Source organism: Chlorocebus sabaeus, chromosome X (genome assembly GCF_047675955.1).
Source record: "Chlorocebus sabaeus isolate Y175 chromosome X, mChlSab1.0.hap1, whole genome shotgun sequence".
In the NCBI taxonomy this organism is placed as follows: Eukaryota; Metazoa; Chordata; class Mammalia; order Primates; family Cercopithecidae; genus Chlorocebus; species Chlorocebus sabaeus.
Window position 1 is genome coordinate 137,072,508 of NC_132933.1, and position 23,842 is coordinate 137,096,349.

A 23,842-nucleotide genomic window follows, 5' to 3' on the forward strand; every position below is an offset into this window, starting at 1 on the left:
TTTCTATATGTGGCCTCTAGTGATGCCATTGGTTGCACTGGGGAGGTCTGGGAAGATAGCTGTTTCTGAAGACTTGCTGCTGTGGACACAGTTAACTAAAAACTCCAAGAGGAAGACATTTCTATAAATGCATGTGACAAAAAGCATGGAACACAACATTAGGCTAAGAACTGTGGGAACTTGGAGGGAAGAGGTTTTGAATTTTACCACTAAGATAACTTATCTTTCATATATATAATTGAGTAGCAGTGATTTCATAAATTGCCAACTGGTTTGCATTGGGCTTGACTGCTTTTTGCATGACAGCAACGGCATCTAGCACATTGGTAGGTAATTAGCAGGTACTTAATGAATGCTGAAAACGTCCTTTTGTGGTCTCCAATGTTTGGGGCACAAAACCCTAAATAACCAATGACTGTCACTAATAGAATGCTACAGTGACACAAAATTGCTTTCTTGAGTCTCTAAAACAAGCATGTTCTTCCATGTCAATTTTTCACATTCTCAAGACTCCCTGGATCTGCTTACCAGAGTCTCACATTTTCCCTCCACAGGAAGCTGAAACCCCACGTAGTGTTCTTGAAGAAATTGGACTGACATAACTCTCCTCCCTTGTTGATGACTTCTTGTGGCATTTCACACACTGTAGATGGTCACTCCCTTCATGTCCATGTTAGCTAATGGTGTAAGATGATGTCTTGTCAGTATTACTGTTTTGCTAAGCCGCTTCACTCATGCCTACACAATTTTTTTTTAAAGGGAACTTTAGTTAATTAAGTGATAAGGGACTTAAATATGAATTAGAACGGTGCAGAAAAAGATCCTTTTCTGGATATTTTAAGGTTTAAAGGTCAGTTTCTCTTAATCTGATTATGTGCACATATGAAAATGGCACATATACATGTAAAATCAATCAGGCAGTATACATTTATTATTGCATTTGACAAAGGAAACTCTTAAATTATAATGTGAAACCTGGTTTTATGAAACCAAAGACTAGTGCAGCATTTCAGTATATGTAAAAAAAAAAAAAAAAAAAAAGGTAATTGACATGTCACATATCAAATGAATGGAAACTTAACTTCGTTGAAACTTTAAAAAGCAAATTTACTCCAAAGACTTGTATTGGAAATTACATGCCTTTTTTTTTTTTTTTTTTTTTTTTTAAAAGGAATACAGATTATTTTTAATGACTAAATTGGAATACTTCTTACACTAAAAATTATTTCTTAGGCATTCTGAATCTGGGATGAGAAACAGGATTGTTTCACAATAGTAAGCACATAATTTTTAAGGCCAAGGCACATTTGACTCCTGAGATGAATTTTTTGTGGTCATAATCACATACTTAGTTGAGTTGTTTTTGATGCCCCAAAATAAAGTGAGAATGTTAATTTTCCAGGAATTCTTCATAACAGTATCTTACAAAAAACATGTTGCTGTCTTCACAGTGTTATGTGTAAAGTCATTGTTTAAAGCACGAATATTCCCTCTGGGGTACTTGTTAAAGCCAAATTTATTTTGCTTCCCTCCACTTAGAAGTGCTGCACACTTTACAGCAACTTCCTTTCTTTCCATGGCACTGCCTAGTTAACAGAAGTCTTAGAAAAATTTAAAAAGACACGTTTCCTATAAAAAAGTGAGAGTTAAATGAGGTAAAATGGCATTAGTTGGCTCTATTTTTTAAAGCTATATAATTGTTCAGCGTCACTTTTCTAAGTACTTATACATATCTAAACATGTCTTCACGGTTTATATTTTCACTTGTATATGCTGGGCTGGATTAAGCTTTGTTGTGATTGTGACCAATATTCAGGCCACGTGAGCACTGTCTTATCACATCGCCAATTAGTTGTAATAAACGTTCAACGTGCAAACACTGGAGTGTGTTTTTATCTCTTTCCAAGTTTGTCAAACTATGGAGAGCTGCTGAAGGAAGAATTTCTAATTTTTTTTCAGTAAAATGTTGAAAATTCCCCTCCATTTGAATATGGTGGTGGTTATAAGCACACACAAGATACATGGTGGAAGATCTTCTGAGTCTTCATGTACTTCATTAAAAACTAACGTGGATTCCATGCTACTGAGAGCTTATCTACACATTTATTTTCAATCAATAAATGCTGCTTTTAAAACCTTGATGCAGTTGACTTTTCTACTCTTTCTGAATGAACAACTTAGATTATTACTCAAAAGGTATTTCAGATCAACTGGATTCCTCTTACCCCCTTGTGAACTGAAGGTGCTAGCACATGCAACAGAAAGGGACTAATATTTGCAGACTGTACTACCTAATCTATGCAACAAATCAAATACATGGTTATCATGATAGTTAAGGGACCTCCTATTACTACAGATAGGAAATGTTACATTCTAAAACTCGGATATTTAAGAAGGAGGCAGGAACTACCATCAAATTAAGTTGCTAGTTTATTGGAAAAAAAGACATGTATAGGTTTAAAAAGCCTCCAACATGCAGCTAGCTATTCACTGAAAACAGGCCTGTGGGCTTCTGCCAGCAATGTATAGTTGGAATTTTTGAAACATAAATAGTAATCAGGCAATATATACAAAAAACATTAATAAATTTTCAAGATGGACATTTATCAGGATAATGAACCAGTCAGTGGTTTAAAAACTTCCTGCCCTTCTACCCTGCCTATTAATATTTGAAGGGAAAGTCATCAACATCTCAGTTGTCTTGAGCTCAAGATGGTGGTGGTTTTGTTTCTTTTCTTCCATGATCTATTAAGACTTCAGCTTTGCAGACCACATCTAATTGCATATATCTTGACTGTACTTAGAAAAGTATTAAAAAATACTGAATTTAATGATAATTACTCGGCATTACTGAAATCAGTAGATAGTTCTAGGTCAATCATTTTCAGGGTGAAGCAGGCATTTAGAGTCTGGAACAAATCCAACTTTTTAAAGTGAAATTACCCTGGACCACATGCATGATTTCTTTTATTGACTACACATTAAAGAACTCGCATCCTTAACGGATATGCAGAAATCCCAATTTTGAGGAAACTTTCTTCCTATTTAAATTTCGTTAACGTTTCAGTATTTTATGTATGTTTTAAGTCCTTATTCCCAAATCTCAAATTGACAAATGTCACATACTCCAAAATTCAAGATCCCAAGTATGTCAATGGAAAGAAAGTTACAAAAAATTGATAAAGCTGGGGAGCATCTTATTTATGATCTGAAATCTAGGTATAATATTTTGTCTGAAGCTTTTTCTGCATTAGGTTCTATTCTCTGACCATTCTGTTATGATTTTTATACCAGGATTGCTTTCACACTAGGCATATTTAGTACCAATGACCCTAATATTCCTGGAAATGACAAAAATAAACTTTACTCCTATATAAAGAACTTTCCAACACACTATTTGAAAAAGTACACCGTGACAGCCCCCAGCTGAAGAGTAGGAGGAAAAAAATGGACTTTGCCCATCAGTACTTTAAAACTGAGAAAGTGAACTTTAAAGCAAAAAAGCTGTTCAGCTATTACATACAGACAAATCCAATAGATTATTAATAAAAGGCAAACAAGCAGGGTACAGTGGCGCTCACCTGGTAATATCAGCTATTCAGGAGGCTGAGTCAAGAGGATCACTTGAGCCCAGGAGTTTGAGGCTATAGTGCACAATGATCATGTGAACAGCCACTGCACTCCAGCCTGGGCAACATAGCAAGACCCTGTCTCTAAAAAAAAGGGGTAGGGGGCAAGCAAGAATCAAAAAACATTAAATATGTGAACACATAAAATGTATCAAATTGGTAAGGATTAAAATTACTTAGCATTGTGGGAACAGTGAAGTTTATTGTTGACATAATTTTTTTGTAGTCTTCTGGCAGGCAACTTGGAAATATTTTAGTATTCATCTCCTTGATACAATTTATCCTAAGGAAATGATCAAAAACATGTGGAAGTATTTAAGAAAATCCATCACAGGATTGTTTTCAGCACAGGATTCTTTAATAGTACAAAATTAAAAATCTAACAATGAGGATATGGTTGAAAAAACTGATAGATCCATATTGTGCAGTGAATAAAACGAAGAATAGGGCTTGATGAAATATGACAATGCTTCTTGTGAATAAAAGCATATTCAACTGCATTCATATATGTTCTTTGTGTAAAAAGATGTGTACATAGGGCTGGCTGTGGTGGCTCACACCTATAATCCCAGCCCTTTGGGAAGACAAGGTGGGAGGATCACTTGAGCCCAGGAGTTCAAGACCAGCTTGAGCAACATGGCAAAACGCTGTCTCCACAAAAAAATGTTTAAAAATTAGCCAGGTGTGGTGTTGTGTACCTTGTAGTCTCAGCTACTTGGGTGGCTGAGGTGGGAAGATCACCTGAGCCCGAGAGTTTGAGGCTGCAGTGAGCTATGATCATGTCACTGCTCGTGAGAACCCATCTCTAAAAAAGAAAAAAGTGTACACACGAAAACAATGCTCCAATGTTTAGTTCGCTCTCAGGGTTAGGATTACAAGTAATTTTCATGTTGTTATTTATGTATTTTATGTTTTCTATACTAACCATACTTCATGATTATAAAAGAATAAAAAATATTTTTAAATAGAATTTCAGGCTACATAGGGTTCAGCCAGACTTGCAAACCCATCTGCGTTCATAGCCTTCTATCCGAGTATGTAGCAACCATAATAAATAAGATATACAATCATTTAAGAACAAAACTAGTTTATTTAGATTTGGGACTCTGAACAGTTCTGTCTTTATTACCCGACCTCCTCCTGCCACGACTTCGGGACCTAGAGGAACTTTGGCTCCGGCTGCGGCGGCTCCTGCGGCTCCGGCTCCGGCTCCGGCTGCCCCGGCCGCGGCTGCGGTCCCTGCTGCGGTCCCTATTTCTTCCTCTGTTTCGTGAATTGTGCCTCTCCCGACTCTTTGACGTGCGTTTGTGAGATTTCTTCCCCCTGTGACTACTCCTTTTCCTCTCGGATTCCCCATTTCTTTTGTAGGAGTGGTCTGGACTAGGGTTTCTCCTTCCCCGCAGCCTGCTGTAGTAGTCGTCGTGGTGACCCATCCTCTCCCTCCTTTCGGAGTTCTTCCCAAAGGAGGAGCCAGTCCGATCTGGAGACAAGTAGATGTCTCTATTAGCTTCCCAGAATTCATTGTTGGGATTTCTGAACACATGAAGAAAGTTGCAGTGCTTTCCTCTTGGACACTGTTGTATTTCAAATAACCCTGCAAGGGCACAGTGATGAAACAGCACTTATCACGGCATATTCTGAAGATGCTACTTTATCCTTTTCAGAAGGTACATTTCTGATGTTTGGATATGCTAGAACTATTTTCTACTGTGTATTATGTAAAAGGGGCTTACATAAATTGATATCATAGTTTGGTTCCCACAATTTCAAACATGCTCTAACAAATGACACTCTGAAAGGTAACAAATCAGAAGTTTTCATTAAGCAGAATAGCCCGTGCCCCTACTGGATTATGGTGCAGACCGCAACTGAACAAATGGTGACCACGTTCTCTCTTCCAGGTTTCACCTTCCCACTGATTGACGATTTTGATCCCTGATTAACATCAAATAGCCAGCTCTTTCGGTCCCTGTGGTAGCATGGTTTGATGGCATGGAGGTGACAGGCCAGAACCACTGGTCAAAAGAGAAGGCCTGGCCAGGCGCGGTGGCTCACACCTGTAATCCTAACACTTTGGGAGGCTGAGGCGGGCAGATCACTTGAGGTCAGGAGTTTGAGACCAGCCTGGCCAACATGGCGAAACCCCACCTCTACTAAAAATACAAAAATTAGCTGGGCGTGGTGGCAGAAGCTTGTAATTCCAGCTACTCAGGAGGCTGAGGCATGAGAATCACTTAAACCCAGGAGGTGGAGGTTGCAGTGAGCCGAAATCATGCCACTGCACTCCAGCCTGGGTGACAGAGTGAGACTCACTCTCAAAAAAACAAACAAAAAAAAAACAAAAGAGAAGGCCTATTAAACATGGAGGAGTCTATATTTTGTTTACACTTTAAGTATAAGATTATAAACATTACACTTATGCTTCAAATTCACTAAATGCTTTTAATACAGAAGACTCTTATCAAAGATAAAATCTATTCGAACAATTTTGAGATCTTTGGGGTTCTCAAACGTTTTTTAAAAGCAGTAAATTCCCCAGATATGCACAACAGTTAGAAGTGAAATACCTCCGTACCACACACTATAGACAAAAATTAACTCAAACTGCATCCAAGACCTAAATGTTAAGAAATGAACTATGACTCTGAAGAAAACATACAAGTAAATCTTTGTGACTCTGGGCTAAGCAATGTCATCCTAGATGTGACACCAAAAGCACAAACAAAAAAATAGGTAAACTGAACTTCATCAAAATTTAAAACTTGTATTTCGAAAGAACATGAAGTGAAAAGACAACCTACAAAATGGAAGAAAATATCTGCAAATCATATTTGTGACCAGGTACTTGTATGGAGAATATACCAAGAACTCTTACAACTCAATAATAAAAAGACAAAGAGCCTAGTTAGAAAATGGGCAAAGGATCCAAACAGACATCTCCCCAAAGAAGACAAACAAATGGCCAATAATGAGAAGATGCTCAGTATCTTTAGTCAATAAGGAAAAAATGAACCGTTTTTTTTTTTTTAAATGAAATAGTCCCCTGCTTTGGAGGAGTCAAGGCCACACTCAGAAGCTCCTCACTGAAATCACACTGGATTCCCAGGAACTGACAAAAGTAGCTGCCTTTATAGAGTAAACAATTCCATCTCTTTCTTCCCCCGAGTCTTTAAACTTCAAGTGTAATGGTTCTTCTAGTTTCCCTTAGCAAGGGATCCTAAAATCTTTCTTCTCCCTTCATAAATGGTTTCAAAATGACAGTATCCAGGAAGACAAGCCTGCCAAAGATTCTGTTAAGCAGGCATGTGTAGAGCAAAGAAACGTAAGTAAAGGGTAAGATAAGTGCTCCCCAGAGGCATTTAGAGTTCATCTGTTTTCACCTAGGGAACAGCCTACTGAGAGAAATCACAGCATAACTCGGCCTTCAAAACTGCTGGCTACTCTCTGCACAAGACTGGATCATTTCCTGATTGGGTTGCCACTGTCCGATGTCAGTCTGACTGCATGCATGTTTAACTGATCCCAAGCCTACACTTAGCCTCTAGGGCACAGAAGCATGTATTCCAAGTAAGGCAGGAAATGCTATGAGTAAGGTAATGTAGGTGGTGATGACAGAAGATTCATTAGGGATAAAGATGGAAAGAAAGAAAAAAACAAACAGCTCAAGTGAGGTGAGCCAATGAATAGAAAATACCTCTGAAACTGCAACAAGGGAAATGGGGCTTCAACAGACGTAACTCCTTAGGCTTCCTGATTTGTCAGACACAGAGCCCAGGACTGAAGATTGGAGGACTGGAATTCTAGCCCCAGCTCTGTCACCAATACATTGTGACCTCAATCACTTCATCTATCAAGTGACTCATGAGGTCGGTTACAGATCTAAACTGTGGTGTTCTTTATATAAAGTTCTCTGCTCATCTACTGTGTGAGGCAAAAAGCTATGCCTCACCACTTTAAAATACTGGGTTTTCCCCCAAAGAGTATCCCTTTATATAGCAGTGGAACAATTGAGGAAAAAAATCATCACTTTGTCTTTTACCACAAATCGCCATTTTCCACCGGGTCACTGGGCAGAATTCACACTGCAGCTGTCGTCCCGCATACCATCGCCCGTTAAACAAAGAAAGGGCTGCTTGGCATTCTTCTTCCCTTTAAACCAAAAACCAAATGATACGCTTTACAGTAACTTCCTAATATGTAGATTAGCCCGACTATTAATTAATCCCGTTATTAATTTATTGTAGGACCACCAAGTTCACTGATTTTGTACCTAGGGAAGAGTCATTAAAATATTCAAGCTCCCGAAGCTCACAGTTTATTCAGGAACCCTTTTTACTAACCCTCGGAGAGGTTTCAATGCATGGAAATTGGCTTGAATGAAAGCTTCTTAATCCAAAAGACTGGACCATTAAAAATGCAGAATTGTTTTCCATTGTTAGGTCCTATTCTTTCTCAGATAGGATTGCTGTTCTTATTACGCTGGTTAATTTAACCCATTAGCCATAGTATGGCCTAGGCAAACAGCAAGATAAGCAGAAATGATACAGTAATTGCTCTCTTAGCTGGTCAAATGCACACTAAGATGATTTTGGGCTTCAATCTCTGGCTCTTTCACTATAAATGCTTTTATGTTCTCTATTCTAGTTATCCCTTTTTAGTTTGCATTTTAATTATTAAAATTATGAGTAATAATATAACCACATTGTAAAACATTCAAAGCTATGTAAATATACAAAGAATGAAATATAAATGTATTATTTTTTCTTTTTGAGATGGAGTCTCACTCTCACTCTGTCCCCCAGGCTAGAGTGCAGTGGTATAGTCATACCTCACTGCAGCCTCGACCTCCTGGGCTCAAGTGATCCTCCTGCCTCAGCCTCACAAATAGCTGGGTCTGCCAGCACATGCCACCACATTTGGCTAATTGTTTTATTTTTTGTAGAGATAAGGTCTCTCTTCAAGTGATTCTCCTGTCTCAGCCTCCCGAGTAGCTGGGATTACAGGTGGCTGCCACCACACCTGGCTAATTTTTTGTATTTTTAGTAGAGATGGGGTTTCGCCATGTTAACCAGGCTGGTCTTGAACTCCTGGCCTCAAGCGATCCTCCCACTTCAGCCTCCAAAAGTGTTGGGATGACAGGTGTGAGCCACCATGCCCAGCTTATGTTATTTTCACATCCATTCTATATTTCTGTTTCAACTCTTAATATTTAAGTTTTAAATATTTAGATTTATTTAAATTTTAATTTTATTTAAATATTTTAAAATATATGAAAGCTGGGCCAAGTGCGGTGGCTCATGCCTGTAATCCCAGTACTTTGGGAGGCTGAGGCAGGTGGATCGCTGGAGGTCAGGAGTTCAAGACCAGCCTGGTCATCATGGTAAAACCCCATCTCTAGTAAAAATACAAAAAATTAGCCAGGCATGGTGGCAGGCACTTGTAATCCCAGCTACTCAGGAGGCTAAGGCAAGAGAATCACTTGAACCTGGAAGGTAGAGGTTGCAGTGAGCTGAGACCACGCCATTGCACTCTAGCCTGGGCAACAAAAGCGAAACTCCATCTCAAAAAAAAAAAATAAAAATAAAAACATTAGAAATAAAATATATGAAAGTTATATATCCAGTGGAAAAATCCCAGACATCAACAGAAACAGAACAACAAACTGTGACAAATCAGGAAGACATTCACAAGCAGAATACTTACGACTGGTACTGAACATACACATTGCCCCTCAGGTGAGGTTCCAAATTGCAGCTGACCTAGGGAGCAATGAAGAATGCTATCATCAAAAAGTCAGGAAAAGAAACCAGCCATTCAGCAAATGTTTGTCCAGGCTAACATTCCCCAAAGCAGTTACCAATCAAAGATTCCAAAACAGACATATGGCTGACTCTGGCATCTATTTAAGGCGTACTTGGCACATGGCAATGTGCCTGATCCCTGTTGGTCCAGGTCTGTTTTTACCACAAATATGAAATGTTTCACACATCCATAAAAATACAGAAGATATCAATCAGCCTATATATACACTACCCAGATTTAACACTAACGTTTTCCACTTTTGAATGAGAATTTTTACATATGTAAAACATTAAAGACCCAGTTGAAGCCCTTCTATCCCATTCTTCTCCCTCCTCCATCACAAAGGTGAACACTCTCCACAGGTTGAGTGTAGCCTTCACATTCCAAACACAAACACACATATTACATACATAGACCTACACAGACACAAATACAAATACACAGATACAGGCATATATACATATATCATATGCATGCCAAAACCCACACATATGTATCACACATATAAATGTCTATTATTTATAACGGGTATACACATATTTATGTATACATATGCAAAGAAACAGGTAATATGTATTGATAAACAACATATAGTGTTGCTTTGTATGTTTTAAAATTTTATAGAAATAGTATTTATTCCATATTCTTTTTTCAAGATGTAGTCACATAAACTTAACTACTGTATACTGGATATACCAAAAAATAAAACTTATCTACTCCTCTAGAATGATGGTTTTTCAAGATGCTTCCAATTGTTCATCCACAAACAGTACCGCAGTCAGCATTCTTAAACAGGTCTCTGTGGGTATAAAGATCTCTCTACTGTGCATAGCCAATTTATAGGTTACACGTACCTTCACTAGGTATTGACAAACTGCTCTCTGAAGTGGTTTTACTAATGTACACATCCTCATCTACTCTTGGTATTAATAGAATTTATAACTTTTTGCCTGATAGGTGTGAATATCATCCCATTTTCATATGTACTGTTCCTATTACTAGTTAGGTTAAATATTTGATCATTTGCCTTCAACGATGACAAATCTGATTTGTTTTTATATAATAGTATATAAAAAGGTCCTCAAATATTCATACTAGTGTTTAGCATTTATGTTCAAAATGAATCTATAATTTTACAAATTTGTCCCAGAGTATTTTTCTTAGGGTATCCAAAAACGAGCAGGATCCATACTCAATGACAATTTGTAACACCACCCTTAGAAGGAAGAATAAAAGGCCTCGGGAGTCCATGTCAGCTGTGCAAGCTAGGGTGAGAGAACTCTAAACAAAAGAAAAAATACGTTGTGGTGGTTGTGGTTTGTGGGTGCAGCCTGTTGCAAGTAAGGGTGCAATTTCCATGAACTACTCTGAAGTTCTGGAAGCAGCCCTCCCACTACCACTTCACAGAAGCAGTATAATCAAGAAACCCTACGAGGAAAACCGCTGATGTAATCCAGTCCCCTCACTTTCAGGATAAGGAAAAGGCAGGAAGAAGTGGCAAGGCCAGTCAAACCACATGGCCTCCTTGTCCAATGCTTCTGTAACATGGTATTGTGTGGGTGTGGCCAGGCAGTTCCACTTTAGCAGTTATTGCTCGTGCTGACAAGTAGTGTGAAGACAGAAAGGCATATGCCCCAGAAACAAAGGTTAAGGAGGAAAAAAAAAATAAAAAAGAATTTTTAAAAATATTGAAATCAGTTGACAGAAGTATAGCCTTCAATGTCAGGAATATCTTTGTTTTTTGGGGGGGGGGTGTTCCAACTTTTCATCATCATTTGCAACTTGCAGGAAAAAATTCACAGTATTATTCCTGTCTTTTCCCAAATGATGGGACAATTTCCCTGCCTTACCATAACCAAGGCATTCCAGTTCAGATGTGACGAAATCACAGACAAGGCAGGAAGCTTCACCCTGTTAGAATTCAACGAATGGGTCCTGGGAGCAGCAGAGATTACATCTGGCCTTACCCTTGCATTAAGGAATATTTTAAAATAATTATGTGTCATCTGAATGCCTTTTTCACCAACTATGCTGCATCACAGACCATGGTTTGTATAATACTATATTCAGTATTGAAAGTATCCAATGAATAAAAACAATGTAAAAAAAAGCAGTGGAGGAGGTGGTGGAATCTAGGTTTATGTGGTTTATGTTCCTGTGTGGCTCCAGAAGAAAGAACATACACCTTGGGTGGAAGCTAAGTTGGTACTGTCAACACAATGAACCAACAAACTTAGTGAGTGAAGCCACCTACAGAGGAAGGAAGGGAATGCACCGTTTGCCACACGCAGCTTCTAAGTGAAGGACTGGATGGCTATGCGCAGGGGACCTGATACAGAGAATGCATGTGCTGGAAAAGAACTGGAGCACAAAGCTACCAAATAAATGAAAGATCCGTTCCAATCTAGACCCCTAGCATTCAGGAAATACCATGCTAACACATGTTTCTGATTTCATGTGGTATTGACACAACATTGGCAACGAGGTAGGGAGTGGAAAGAGAGAAAGAGGGAAGTCATATTTACAGAATGTCAGCATGCCTGACCCCAGCTGAGCCTGTGTCCCAGCTCTCTTGGGCCATTAAGTACTGCAGGGTGAAGCAAATCAGTCCCCTCCTCCACACGCATGCCCACCTTGAACTGAATCACTTTCCCCACGTTCTTGAACTCGGGCAACACATCCTCATAGAAATCTAGGAACTGCTGGTAGGTTTCTTCCTCGCTGTACTCCAGGCTTGCATCAGGGTCATAGTCATCCCTTCTGCACTGCTCCATTCCAAATGTTGTAAACATGCTCTTAATAAGAAGGGTAGGACTGGATGTTGGGAAATTATGTTTACGTGAACATCTGCATATGAAAGAAAAACTTAAATTCACTAGACCAATAGTTGAAAATTACACACAAAACACCTGCTTTAGACTAGGCGTGGTGGTTCACGCCTGTAATCCCAACACTTTGGGAGGCCGAGGCGGGCGAATCACCTGAGGTCCAGAGTTTGAGACCAGCCTGGCTAACATGGTGAAACCCCAATTCTACTAAAAATACAAAAAATTAGCCGGGCGTGTTGGTGTGCGCCTGTAGCGCCTATAATCCCAGCTACTTGGGAGGCTGAGGCAGGAGAATCGCTTGAACCCGGGAGGCGGAGGTTGCAGTGAGCTGAGATCGTGCCATTGCACTCCAGCTTGGGCAACAAAAGCGAAACTCCATCTCAAACAAAAAACAAACAAAAACAACACTGGCTTTAAATTTTGAGATAGAAACTCATGTAATTTAGTTGTTTTGACTTAACTGAAAGAGAATAAGCCCCACTCAGATGCCAAGTTTCAGCGCTTAAGGGGATTTTTTTTAAGTGCTGAAACTTGGCACTTGCTGTTTTAATGTCAAGTTGGAAACATTTCAAAGTTCATATACCATTCAGCTGCCTTTGAATGAAGTTCAGGAAGCCTATACATGTTGAACCATAGGGGAAAAGAAGGCCTGCTGATTGGTGTGACCGGATGTGGTGATAGGCATGAAGATGTCACATGCGGGACTGCCGAGAGGAAGGTGGGAAGTAACAATGCAATCCTGGTTCTGTACAATCGTCAGTGGACTCCATGTTTACACAATATAGTAATCCAAGAATTTCCAGTTAATGAAGCAATTCAATCTGATCTGTGTATAGCATCTTGTAGCTTTCATGGCATTTTTACATTTTTCCCCTCTGGTCTAAAGGACAGTGGGGACTAGTATTTTCTCCACTTTGCAAAGAAGGAAGCTGAGACCTAGAAAAGCACACTTGCCCAAGTCATATGGCTTGGAAGAGAGGGATCCAAGACATCTGCATTAATCTACTATCTGGTGCCTGTTCATGATAGGGTGTAATAAATATAATTTGTTTTTGAGACAGGGTCTTGTTCTGTCATACAGGCTGGAGTGCAATGGTATGATCATACTTCACTGCAACCTTGAATTCCCTGGGCTCAAGTGATCCTACTGCCTCAGCATCTTGGCATGCGCCATGCCACCATGCCTGGATAACTTTTTTATTTTTGTAGGGACGGGGTCTCGCTATGCTGCCCAGGCTGGTCTCGCACTCCTGGCTTCAAGTGATCCTCCTGCCTCAGCCTCCCAAAGCTCTGGGATTACAGGTATGAGCTACCATACCTGCATCATTTAATTCTTATTTAATGAAGGTGGCTAACCATTATGAAGAACAATTTTCTTTTCATAGTTTAAACTGGACCAAGGCTAAGCTGACTAGGCTGTACCTGAGTAATATTTCAAAAATCCTTCATATGAGTTTACTTTCTTACTTCTTTCTCCTAACATGCAATGAGGAGGAAAAATGTAGTTCAAGGTTCCAAATAAACAAAATTTTCCTGGTTAGGTTGCTAGTCAAAAATTGGTAAGAAAAAAACTTTTTTTTTTGCTGGGGGAAGTCCACAGAATTTAAGAAGAAAGAGAGTTGAAGAATAGGACATGTTGGGAAAAAACAACACTGGTCCTGAAATGACTAAATGTTTAATCACACTCACTCTCCACATCTGTAATGTCTATCTAAGCACCTACTGAGATAATGCTTACAGAATGCCCAGCATACACCATGCTCAGCTCAGAAATGCTTAATCACTGTTCATTAATGTGAAATTTTCTATTTTCCAAATGACCTCCTGGATTATTCAATTAGAGACCTTGCAATTAGATCCCTCTTCCCAACTACTGACAGAGCAAAGAGCAAAGACTCAACCTGGCTGGCAACACTAACAGTGAATCAAAATGTTATAAGTATGAAGCATGCACAGAATTAAACAAGAAACCAATTTAATGAGGTTAAAATTCTGCTCAAGGGATTCTTAGATCTGAATGAACTTGGCCCTAGTTCCCAGGATGTCAAATAAGCATTTGTCAGTTTTGGAATAGAACTGAAGTCCCTGTCTGGGGAAAAATCCCACCTGGCCTAAAGACAGTCCTTATAATCTAAGTGTATACAAAAGGCCAGCCCTAGAGTTTTTACCGAAAACTCAGCTAAGAGAAGTGACATTTACGAAGGCAGTCTAAAGCTGCGGTTCCAAGTCTGTGTGGTTCTCAGAATTACCTGGAAAGAACTGAGATTTCTTACTTCCTACCCTAGACCATCTGATCAGACCTCAAGGGGTGGGGGACCCATATTTTCAAAGTAGCTCCCTACCTGGTCCTGAAGATCAGCCATATTTGGGAACCACTGGTTTCGGGCATACTATTACCCATTATTCTGATACTTAAGTCAGTGTGCTGCAAAAACCCACAGTTGTTGGATATTACCTTAGGCCAAGAATGGCCAATAAATGGTGCGGGTATCCAAATGCCCCCTCAGGTATAGCTAACTGACTACTCCTCTTTTTCTTCTTCTCAAGGAAGTACTCCTGGTACCCACTACCTTTGTCCTACATTGAATCCCCGCATTGCACATTAAAGTGAAGCTGCAATCATTGATCGAAGGTCACTGCAAGAAACATTCTCATGAAAATTACATATGCAACTGTTATAAAGCATCTATTCAAGTTATTGTCCACTTTCCTATTTAATGTCTTTGTAAAATATTCCATGGGAGAAACCTTTAGAATTGGGTGCCAGGGAAATTTTTGTCTTTCTAGAGATATCACTCATTCTTCGTTTTTGGTAAGAATTACAGCTTATTATCTGCTTGAGATGCATTCAAATACGGAGAAATAAAAACCTGGAGAAAATAATTCACTTTCTCTTCCTTTCCTTGCTTTCAATTTCCTTTACTTTCTTTAATTTAATGCACCTTCTTTAAATCACTTTTGGAAGTAAGTGAGGTATAAATAGACCACTAAGTTTTACCTTCCATTAGTAATTATTACCTTTTAGGAGAAAAACAAACAGATTCCCCTCAAAGCTGTGACTCCAAAAATTACCAATTCCACCATGGCTCTAGAATTGAACTCTGTACTAATTACAAAAACAACCAACCAAAGAAATGCTTAGATTATGGAAGTGTTCCTCTGATGGTCTGACAAAACTTAACGACAGAGCAGAATGGCTGTACGATCTGGAGCAAGTCACCGAGGCTCTCCATAAAAGGGGAACGGAGCAGTCTACTTGTCTAAAGGGATGGTACTAGATTTTGTAACTGCTAATTTCGCAGAATTTCATGTCACAACTTATCACCTGAATGATGAAAATCTCCACACTGCTCTCATACTTTGATAGTTGTGATGGTAAAATTTCATATGCCTATGAAAACTGTGAGAAATGTTCGCAAACTAATTTGACCACTGTCCATATTTCCTTGAAATGACTTGAGGAGAGATGGGGTCTGAGAGCATGACGGGCCATTCCCTCTTCCCACAAGGAAGGGCCTGTCAACCAAGTTCTCAAAATCGTTTAAGACATCTCCCCTCCTCTCACTTTTGCCCAACAAAAGGAGAATCAGGCCAGGCGCAGTGGCTCACGCCTGTAATCCCAGCACTTTGGGAGGCCGAGGCGGGCAGATCACGCGGTCAAGAGATCGAGACCATCCTGGCCAACATGGTGAAACCTCGTCTATACTAAAAATACAAAAAAATTAGCCGGGTGTGGTGGCATGTGCCTGTAGTCCCAGCTACTCAGAAGGCTAAGGCAGGAGAATTGCTTGAACCTGGGAGGTGGAGCTTGCAGTGAACCGAGATCGTGCCACTGCACTCCAGCCTGGCGACATGGCGAGACTCCGTCTCAAAAAAAAAAAAAAAAAAAAAAAAGGGAGAATCAAGAATCAGGCTACCATGGGTCTTAAATGTTAGAGATAGATCCTACATGAGGGATCCTGCAGCTGGAAAACATTAAATGCAATTTGGTTCAACTACCCATGCAAATGTGAACTTACATGGAGTCTCAGTTGTCTCTGAAAGGTAATTCACAGTGCATTTTTCTTTAGTGGGAAGTTTTTTACACCAATCAATTATTACCATTTCTTGTTCAGATTAAGTGTATATTTGAGAAACACTTCTAAAGGTATCAAAGGGAATAAAGTCTCTTTCCTTTCCTTAGTTCTGTTTTTCAAGAGGAGGCTTTCTACTAATTAGAAGATCCTGTGACTCTTTTCACAGCCATTCCGGACATCTGCAATCCCACCTCTAAAATACAAAAGGACATACACACTCGACATTAGTGGCTCTCAATCCTAGGGCACACTAGAAACTCCTGAGGACATTTCGAAACTAAGGCCACCCAAGTCCCTGGTATTCTTTTATTTCTCTTTTTTTTTTTTTTTTTTTTTTCAATAGAGACTAGGTTTTACTATGTTGCCCAGGCTGGTCTCAAACTCCTGAGCTCAAGCGATCTGCCTGCCATGGCCTCCCGAAGTGCTGGGATTACAGGTGTGAGCCACCGCACCTGGCCCTGATATTCTGATTTACTCAACTTGAGGTAGGACATAATTTTGTAAAGCTTTCTAGATGGCTCTAATGTGCATCCAGAGTGAAGAACCACTGTTCTCAAAAAATGAAAAACGGTGTGAACCTTACATTCAAAAAGAAAAAGAAAAGAACCATAGAGGAGGATATATTTTCAAAGAAGAAGAAGAAGAAAAAACCTCACAACATGAATACTTTTATGAATAAAGTAAAGCTGACAGATATGGTTTCTGATGAACTACATCTGCATTTTACTATTCATATCCCTTTTCAGGATTAATAGGATGTTAAGGTTATGATTAGATCTTCTCTTCTGCAGAATATATGGTGATAATTATTAGATTTTGTTTCAGATGGACTCATTCACCATTAGGAATTATTTACCCACTTTAAGTTGTTCATTCATAAACAGGCCAAATTATAAAAATCACCATTACCTGGCATATAATAGGTGTTCAAATACTTGCTAAATGACTGAAGAGATCAACACTAGATTTCCACATGAATGTCTTCTTTCAAAAACATTGACCCAAAAGGGGCAGGGAACAAGAAGAGTGTCTCACAGAATAACAGCAAAAGTCACAATAATGCAAATGTCAGCAAGCACTCCCAGGGCCCTGTTCTACAGGGGTGTGCGCTCATTTCAGCCTCACAGCCCCCTCAGAAAGATGAGACTATGTTTAATCCCATTTCATAGATGAGAGAATGAAGGCACACAGAGCTTAAGAAACTTTCACAGAGTGGCAGCCACTGAAGCCCGTTTTTGCACCCAGCGGTCTGTACCTGAGTCTGAGCACACTCACTGACAACAGAAATTAAAACACTTTTACTCTCCTCATTTGGATCCTGTCTTTCACAGATATCCCTTCACACATGCCAAGTTTTTTTTGTTTTTTTTTTTTGTTTTCTTTTTTGAGACAGGGTCTTGTTTTGTCACCTAGGCTGGAGTGCAGTGGTACGATCATAGCTTACTGCAGCCTGGAACTCCTGGCACATGCCAAGTTTTAAAAATTAAAAGCCTGTTTTGGGGACAGTGTTTGCCCTTCAAAAAATAAAGCCGAGCTGCTCCAAGCTCTTGAAATATATTATTTCCCCATCCCAGTTGCGCACCATGGACTAATGCAAGCTCAGGAAGAAACCGACAAGCAAAGTGGCTTCCTAAAGATGTGGAATGCGAAGGAAGCACCCTCAGAGAACTAGGCTAAGCCCACCCAGGGAACAAGGATGGAGGGAACAGGGATGGTCAAAGTAGAGAATGATCAGCTGGGAAAACGAGAGCAGCAGCAAGAAAGCAGCAGATGTCGGATGATGGACATTTTAAATGAAAGCCTGCGCCTCCCCCAAAAGGAGAACTCACAAACTTCAACATTTTCAATCACTTCATTCTGACATGATAAAACAAAATTAGTTACCTATCTCCAAATCTGCACGCTCCTGTTTTACTGTAGAAGGGACAGTTAGCTCGATCCTTCTCCATGACTCTGAAATCCACGGGTGGTTCTGGGTTTTGCCATGTGGTACCATTTTCCAACTGTTGAAAATAACCATGACTTTACTGGTGGAGTAAAAACCCATGAAAGACGAGATGTTTCAAAGTCTATTAAAATATTTTCCTCAAAGACAAACATGGTTTCATTTAAGAATGCGAACATTTAAGTTGTAACAGGCGATGAAGACTTTACAAACTGTCCTGAGACACGAGCTCCATGCCTCTCTTGGCTCCTGGTCACTTTCCTTTATCTGGTATCACTACTGCCACCGGGGCAGCTGCCAAGGTTTCCATCCATTCTAAAAAGGGTCCAAGAAGGCCAGGCGCGGTGGCTCACACCTGTAATCCCAGCACTTTGGGAGGCCAAGGCAGGTGGATCACCTGAGGTCAGGAGTTCAAGACCAGCCTGACCAACATGGAGAAACCCCATCTCTATTAAAAATATAAAATAAGCTGGGCTTGGTAGCACATGCCTGTAATCCCAGCTACTCAGGAGGCTGGGGCAGGAGAGTTGCTTGAACCCAGGAGGCGGAGGCTGCAGTGAGCTGGGATCATATCATTGCACTCCAGTCTGGGCAACAAGAGCAAAACTCCGTCTCGAAAAAAGAAAAAAAAGGGGGTCCAAGAACTTATTAGGGAACCACCACATTCAGAAATAGAAGTTACTCTGATTCAAGGTAAACTGTCCACTGGAGGCTTACAGTATGTGATGTCGCTTAAACACACTGTAAGGACTCTAAACAAGTCCAGTCCACAGGGGTCATGAATACCATTTGTATTTGTTCATCAATAAAGTTTGTTGTTGTTGTATAAATCAAAGCACGACAAACATGATTCCAGATATCCAAACATGATCTGAGTAACCTACCACAAAACTAACATTACTGGAACTATTATTTCTAAGTAAACATTAATTGGTCTCAAATTCTCAATGAAAGGTTTTAAAAATACCTCATTTTCAGCCTGATCCAGCATCTTCTGCAAAGCTTCCTAAAAATGGTGCAAACATAGGACTAATGAAAACCCAGAAGTCAGGTAAGTCACATCTGGTTTCTCTGGTTAAGAATCTCAAGTGTAACAATTAAAACACACACACACACGAGTACACACGTTCTAGTTTTCTTTTGAATCAAAGATCTTTTGAAAAGCTTTCAAACGATATATAGCTGAGACTTCTCTCTCTCTTTTTTTTTTTTTGAGACAGGGTCTCACTCTGTCATCCAGGCTGGAGTGCAGTGGCGTGACCTCAGCTCACTGCAACCTCCGCCTCTCAGGCTCAAGTGATCTCCCACCTCAGCCTCCTGAGTAGCTGGGACTACAGTCACGCACCACCATGCCTGGATAATTTTTCTATTTTCTGTAGAGATAGAGTTTCACCATGTTGCCCAGGCTAGTCTCGAACTCCTGAGCTCAAGCAATCCACCCGCCTCGGCCTCCCAAAGTGCTGGAATTACAGGTGTGAGCTACCATGCCCGGCCCATAGCTGAGACATTCTATTCAAATAGAAAATTTACTAGATCCCATTGCAAAATATTTAAAATAGTCTTATAAGAGTTTCAATAATAGTAATACTTAGTATATTTGAGTATATATACCATGTCCTAGTTTGTAAAAGGGAGTATTAGTGAATATAAAACACAATGCTAGGCCGGGCACGGTGTCTCACGCCTATAATCCTAGCACTTTGAGAGGCTGAGGTGGGTGGAGTTCTAGATCAGCCTGGCCAAGATGGTGAAACCCCATCACTACTGAAAATACAAAAATTAGCTAGGTGTGGTAGCACGTGCCTGTAATCCTAGCTACTTGGGAGGCTGAGACAAGAGAATCGCTTGAACCCAGGAGGCGGAGGTTGCAATAAGCCGAGATCACGCTACTGCACTCCAGCCTGGGTGAAAGAGCCAGACTGCATCTAAAAAAACGAACAAACAAACAAACAAACAAACAAAACCCCCAAAAAAATGCTAGATGAAATCATAAACATTTAGCAGAAGCTAAAATATGACATGACCAGTGGTAATTAGCACTTAGGAGAAAATTCTAACATTTTAATAAGGCAAAGGAGGTTCTGCAATATGCCAGTAAATTTCTACCTAATTGGCATTTGAACAAGTTGTACCTATGTTTAACAGTCTTATCTTCCCTAGCCCCTTAAAGCATTACATAAGACTCGTATGTCTAGCTGCTTATTTGTGGTGCTCGAAACAGAACTCTTGTCCTCTACACTCCCTGGCCCACATCCACCTGAATGCTCCCTCAGTCAATAGCGCTGCCAGTCATCTGTCTATTCAGACTAAAAACCTAAAACTATGACTTGAATTCCCCTCTCTCTCTTTGTCCTCCCTCCCATTCAATCTACTAGCTAGAGTCCCATGGACTCTGCTTTGACACACCCCAAATCTGTGTACTCATCTTTATTTGGAATCAGAGGCCTTTTAACTGGTCACTGTTCCCCATTCCTCATTTTTTATAGTAAGTAAAAGTGATCTGTTAAAAAGGTCTGGTGCAGTGGTTCGTTCACACCAGTACTTTGGGAGGCCGACGCGGATGGATCCCTTGAGGTCAGGAGTTCGAGACCAGCCTGGCCAACATGGTGAAACCCTGTCTCTACTAAAAATACAAAAATTAGCTGGGCGTGGTAGCAGGCACCTATAATCCCAGCTACTCAGGGGGCTGAGGCACATGAATTGCTTGAACCCGGGAGGCAGAAGGTGCAGTAAGCAGAGATCATGCTACGGCACTCCAGCTTGGGTGACAGCGTGAGACTCCGTCTCAAAAGAAATTTTTTTTTTAAAGAATGATCTGTTAAAAGGTACAGATATAAATGAGATAGAGTCATTTCCTGCTTAAACCCCTTCAATGGCTTACCATTATAGGAAACATAAAATCCAAACTCCTCGTTCAAATCCAGGAAGCCCTACATGATCTGACTCTGCTTACCCTCCACTACCCACCCTCCCCCAGCAACCTCCTCCACTTCCCTTCTCTCCTTTGGACTCTAGATTTCAGGCTCCCTGGCCTTTTTTCAGCCTTCAAGCTTCAGGCCTCTTCCCGCTGAGATCTCTCCACTCAGGTGTCAACTCAAACATCACCCCCTCAGAAATTTCCTTGAGCAGGCAATCTATAGAAGCACAACTCTATTCTCATTACTCTATCACATCACTCTGCTTTCTTTTTCTTTTTTCTTTTTTTTTGAGACGAAGTCTAGCTCTGTCGCCCAGGTTGGAGTATAGTGGCTCAAGCTTGGCTCACTGCAACCTCTGCCTCCCGGGTTCAAGCGATTCTTCTGCCTCAGCCTCCTGAGTAGCTGGGACTACAGACGCCCGTCACCACACCGGGCTAATTTTTTGTATTTTTAGTACAGACGGGGTTTCACCATGTTGACCAGGCTGGTCTCGAACTCCTGACCTCGTGATCTGCCCGCCTCAGCCTCCCGAAGTGCTGGGATTACAGGCGTGAGCCACCACGCCCAGCCTGCTTTATTTCTTTATAGCACTTAATATGATCACATTTTGAATGATCTGTTTTGCTTACTCATCATCTTACACTCCCATATAAAAAACTAGCTCAATGAGAGCAAAGACTGTGTCTTTCACTGCTGTCTCTGTCCACTAGCGAAGTGTCTAGCATACAGCAGAAACACATACTGCCGATTCTTTTTTATAAGCTTAGAATCTATTTCATGTCCCTCATTTCTCCTTAATGTCTCACAGATTTCCTCTGAAACAAAAGCATTTAAAGGAAGCCTTAGCTGTTACCGAATTCCTGAAAGACCTCAGTTGAGGAACACTCTACTGTTAAAACAGGAATTAATTCCTCTCTATAAAAAAATGACAAGCTCCAAATAATTTTTCTCCCCCCTAAAAACCTAGCATGATCTTGCCTCATCTGGAAAGAAGTGCTCAAATAAAGGTGTTTAAAATCTGCATTGAAATTAACAGATGGCCTGAGATACAAAAAACAAAGATTGTGGAGGCTGCTTCTGCCCCATATTGACTACGACGTAGACACATGCATTTTTCCCAATTATAAGGTGATTATCCAATTTTATGCTATTTAAATTTAGCTATATTACAGAAAAGACAAATCCTGATCAATCAGTCAAGGGAAGATGAGCTGTGATACCTCACAAATAAATATACTGTTAAGGAATAGCGGCAAAACATACCAAATAAATCTTTTAAAAAGAATCCTGGAAGATAGAGAAGATGCATACATACATATGCCTCACAGATTTTTTTTTCTTTTTTTTTTTTGAGACGGAGTCTCGCTCTGTTGCCCAGGCTGGAGTATAGTGGCGTGATCTCAGCTCACTGCAAGCTCCGCCTCCTGGGTTCACGCCATTCTCCTGCCTCAGTCTCCCTAGTAGCTGGGACTACAGGCGCCTGCCACTACATCCAGCTAATTTTTTGTATTTTTCATAGAGACGGGGTTTCACCGTGTTAGCCAGGATGGTCTCAATCTCCTGACCTTGTGATCCGCCTGCCTCTGCCTCCCAAAGTGCTGGGATTACAGGTGTGAGCCACTGCATCTGGCCAATTTTTTTTTTTTTTTAAATAAGCGACTGTGTATTAGCTACAATTGTCTTCATAGCCTAAGTGGAAGAGGAAGTCAAGATTTAATACAAATAACAAAAACTATTTCCTAGTTCCTCAATATTTGAGTTCCTGATTTCTTTAAATCCTCTAATTCTTGCTGACATGTCGTAAAAAGTTCTCTTATGACCTAAATAAATGTGGAAACAAAACAAAATATTATTCTCTAAAGAAGTCAACTCACATAGAGCAGAACCTCAGAAAAACACAACTTGCTATAAAGCAAGCGCCAGCTGCCTGTTTCGTAAATAAAGCTTTCCTGGAACACAGACATACCCACTCATCTACAAATTACTGATGGCTACATTCAGGGTACATTGGCAGAGTTGGATGTCTGCCACAGAGACCAAACCATAAAGCCTAAAATATTTACCATCTGGCCAATGCCCACTATAAAGGGTAAATAGGGTAAAGCTGAAGAAAACTTTAAGGAATCTGCCACTGCACGGACCCAAAGAAGAGAGCCAGAAGGGAACTCTGGTGTATGTCTAGACTGAAATATGATTCTTTCCAAACAAACAAATGAAGTGACAAGAAAAAAGAAAACAAAAACCCAAACGCTGACATGCCTACTGCTTATTCTTCAAACTCATCACACAGCACATCCCAGGACAGGAATCACCTCTTTTTCTTTCTTCTCCTGTCGTTTCTGCTCCTCCTCTTCTCTCTCTTTCCTCTGCTGTTCTTCCCATTGTTCCTTTAACTTTCTCTTTAAAGGGGAAGAAAAAGTAACTTTGTTTCAGACACTTTTTAAAAACATTTCACATACAGGACACATAGATGAAAAACTTTTAAAACACTGGCATACTGAATAAGATCAGTTTTGCTTTTTTTAAAGTTCAAGATAGGCAACTCTTTGTTTTTTCTTTTTGAGATGGAGTTTCGCTCTTGTTGCCCAGGCTGGAGTGCAATGGCGCGATCTCGGCTCACTTCGACCTCCCAAGATAGGCAGCT

General features: G+C 40.3%; 2 protein-coding genes and 1 long non-coding RNA gene across 6 annotated transcripts in view; 2 read left to right on the plus strand and 1 right to left on the minus strand.

Annotated features, from left to right (window-relative positions):
- AP1S2 (adaptor related protein complex 1 subunit sigma 2) overlaps positions 1-2,145 on the plus strand; it is a 28,444-nt gene extending 26,299 nt beyond the window's left edge. For all 3 annotated transcript variants that reach the window (XM_007991121.3, XM_073013861.1, XM_073013862.1), the window contains one exon: positions 555-2,145. In XM_007991121.3, the coding sequence (XP_007989312.1) occupies positions 555-602 (48 nt within the window). In that variant the 3' untranslated portion in view covers positions 603-2,145. The remainder of the gene's footprint in view (positions 1-554) is intronic.
- Positions 2,146-4,699: 2,554 nt separating this feature from the next.
- ZRSR2 (zinc finger CCCH-type, RNA binding motif and serine/arginine rich 2) overlaps positions 4,700-23,842 on the minus strand; it is a 32,244-nt gene continuing 13,101 nt past the window's right edge. Inside the window, exons 5-11 of one of the 2 annotated variants that reach the window (XM_007991118.3) lie at positions 23,511-23,597; positions 19,248-19,286; positions 18,220-18,338; positions 12,065-12,278; positions 9,333-9,388; positions 7,669-7,778; positions 4,700-5,109 (exon numbers count right to left, since the gene is read on the minus strand). In XM_007991118.3, the coding sequence (XP_007989309.2) occupies positions 4,718-5,109; positions 7,669-7,778; positions 9,333-9,388; positions 12,065-12,278; positions 18,220-18,338; positions 19,248-19,286; positions 23,511-23,597 (1,017 nt within the window). In that variant the 3' untranslated portion in view covers positions 4,700-4,717. Of the gene's footprint in view, positions 5,224-7,668; positions 7,779-9,332; positions 9,389-12,064; positions 12,279-18,219; positions 18,339-19,247; positions 19,287-23,510; positions 23,598-23,842 lie in introns of both variants that reach the window. The other variant, XM_007991117.3, reaches the window with a different exon arrangement.
- On the plus strand, positions 12,896-15,422 carry LOC140710909 (uncharacterized). The gene is made up of 2 exons (XR_012092081.1): positions 12,896-13,561; positions 14,807-15,422. It is a non-coding gene; the product is annotated as an uncharacterized lncRNA (long non-coding RNA).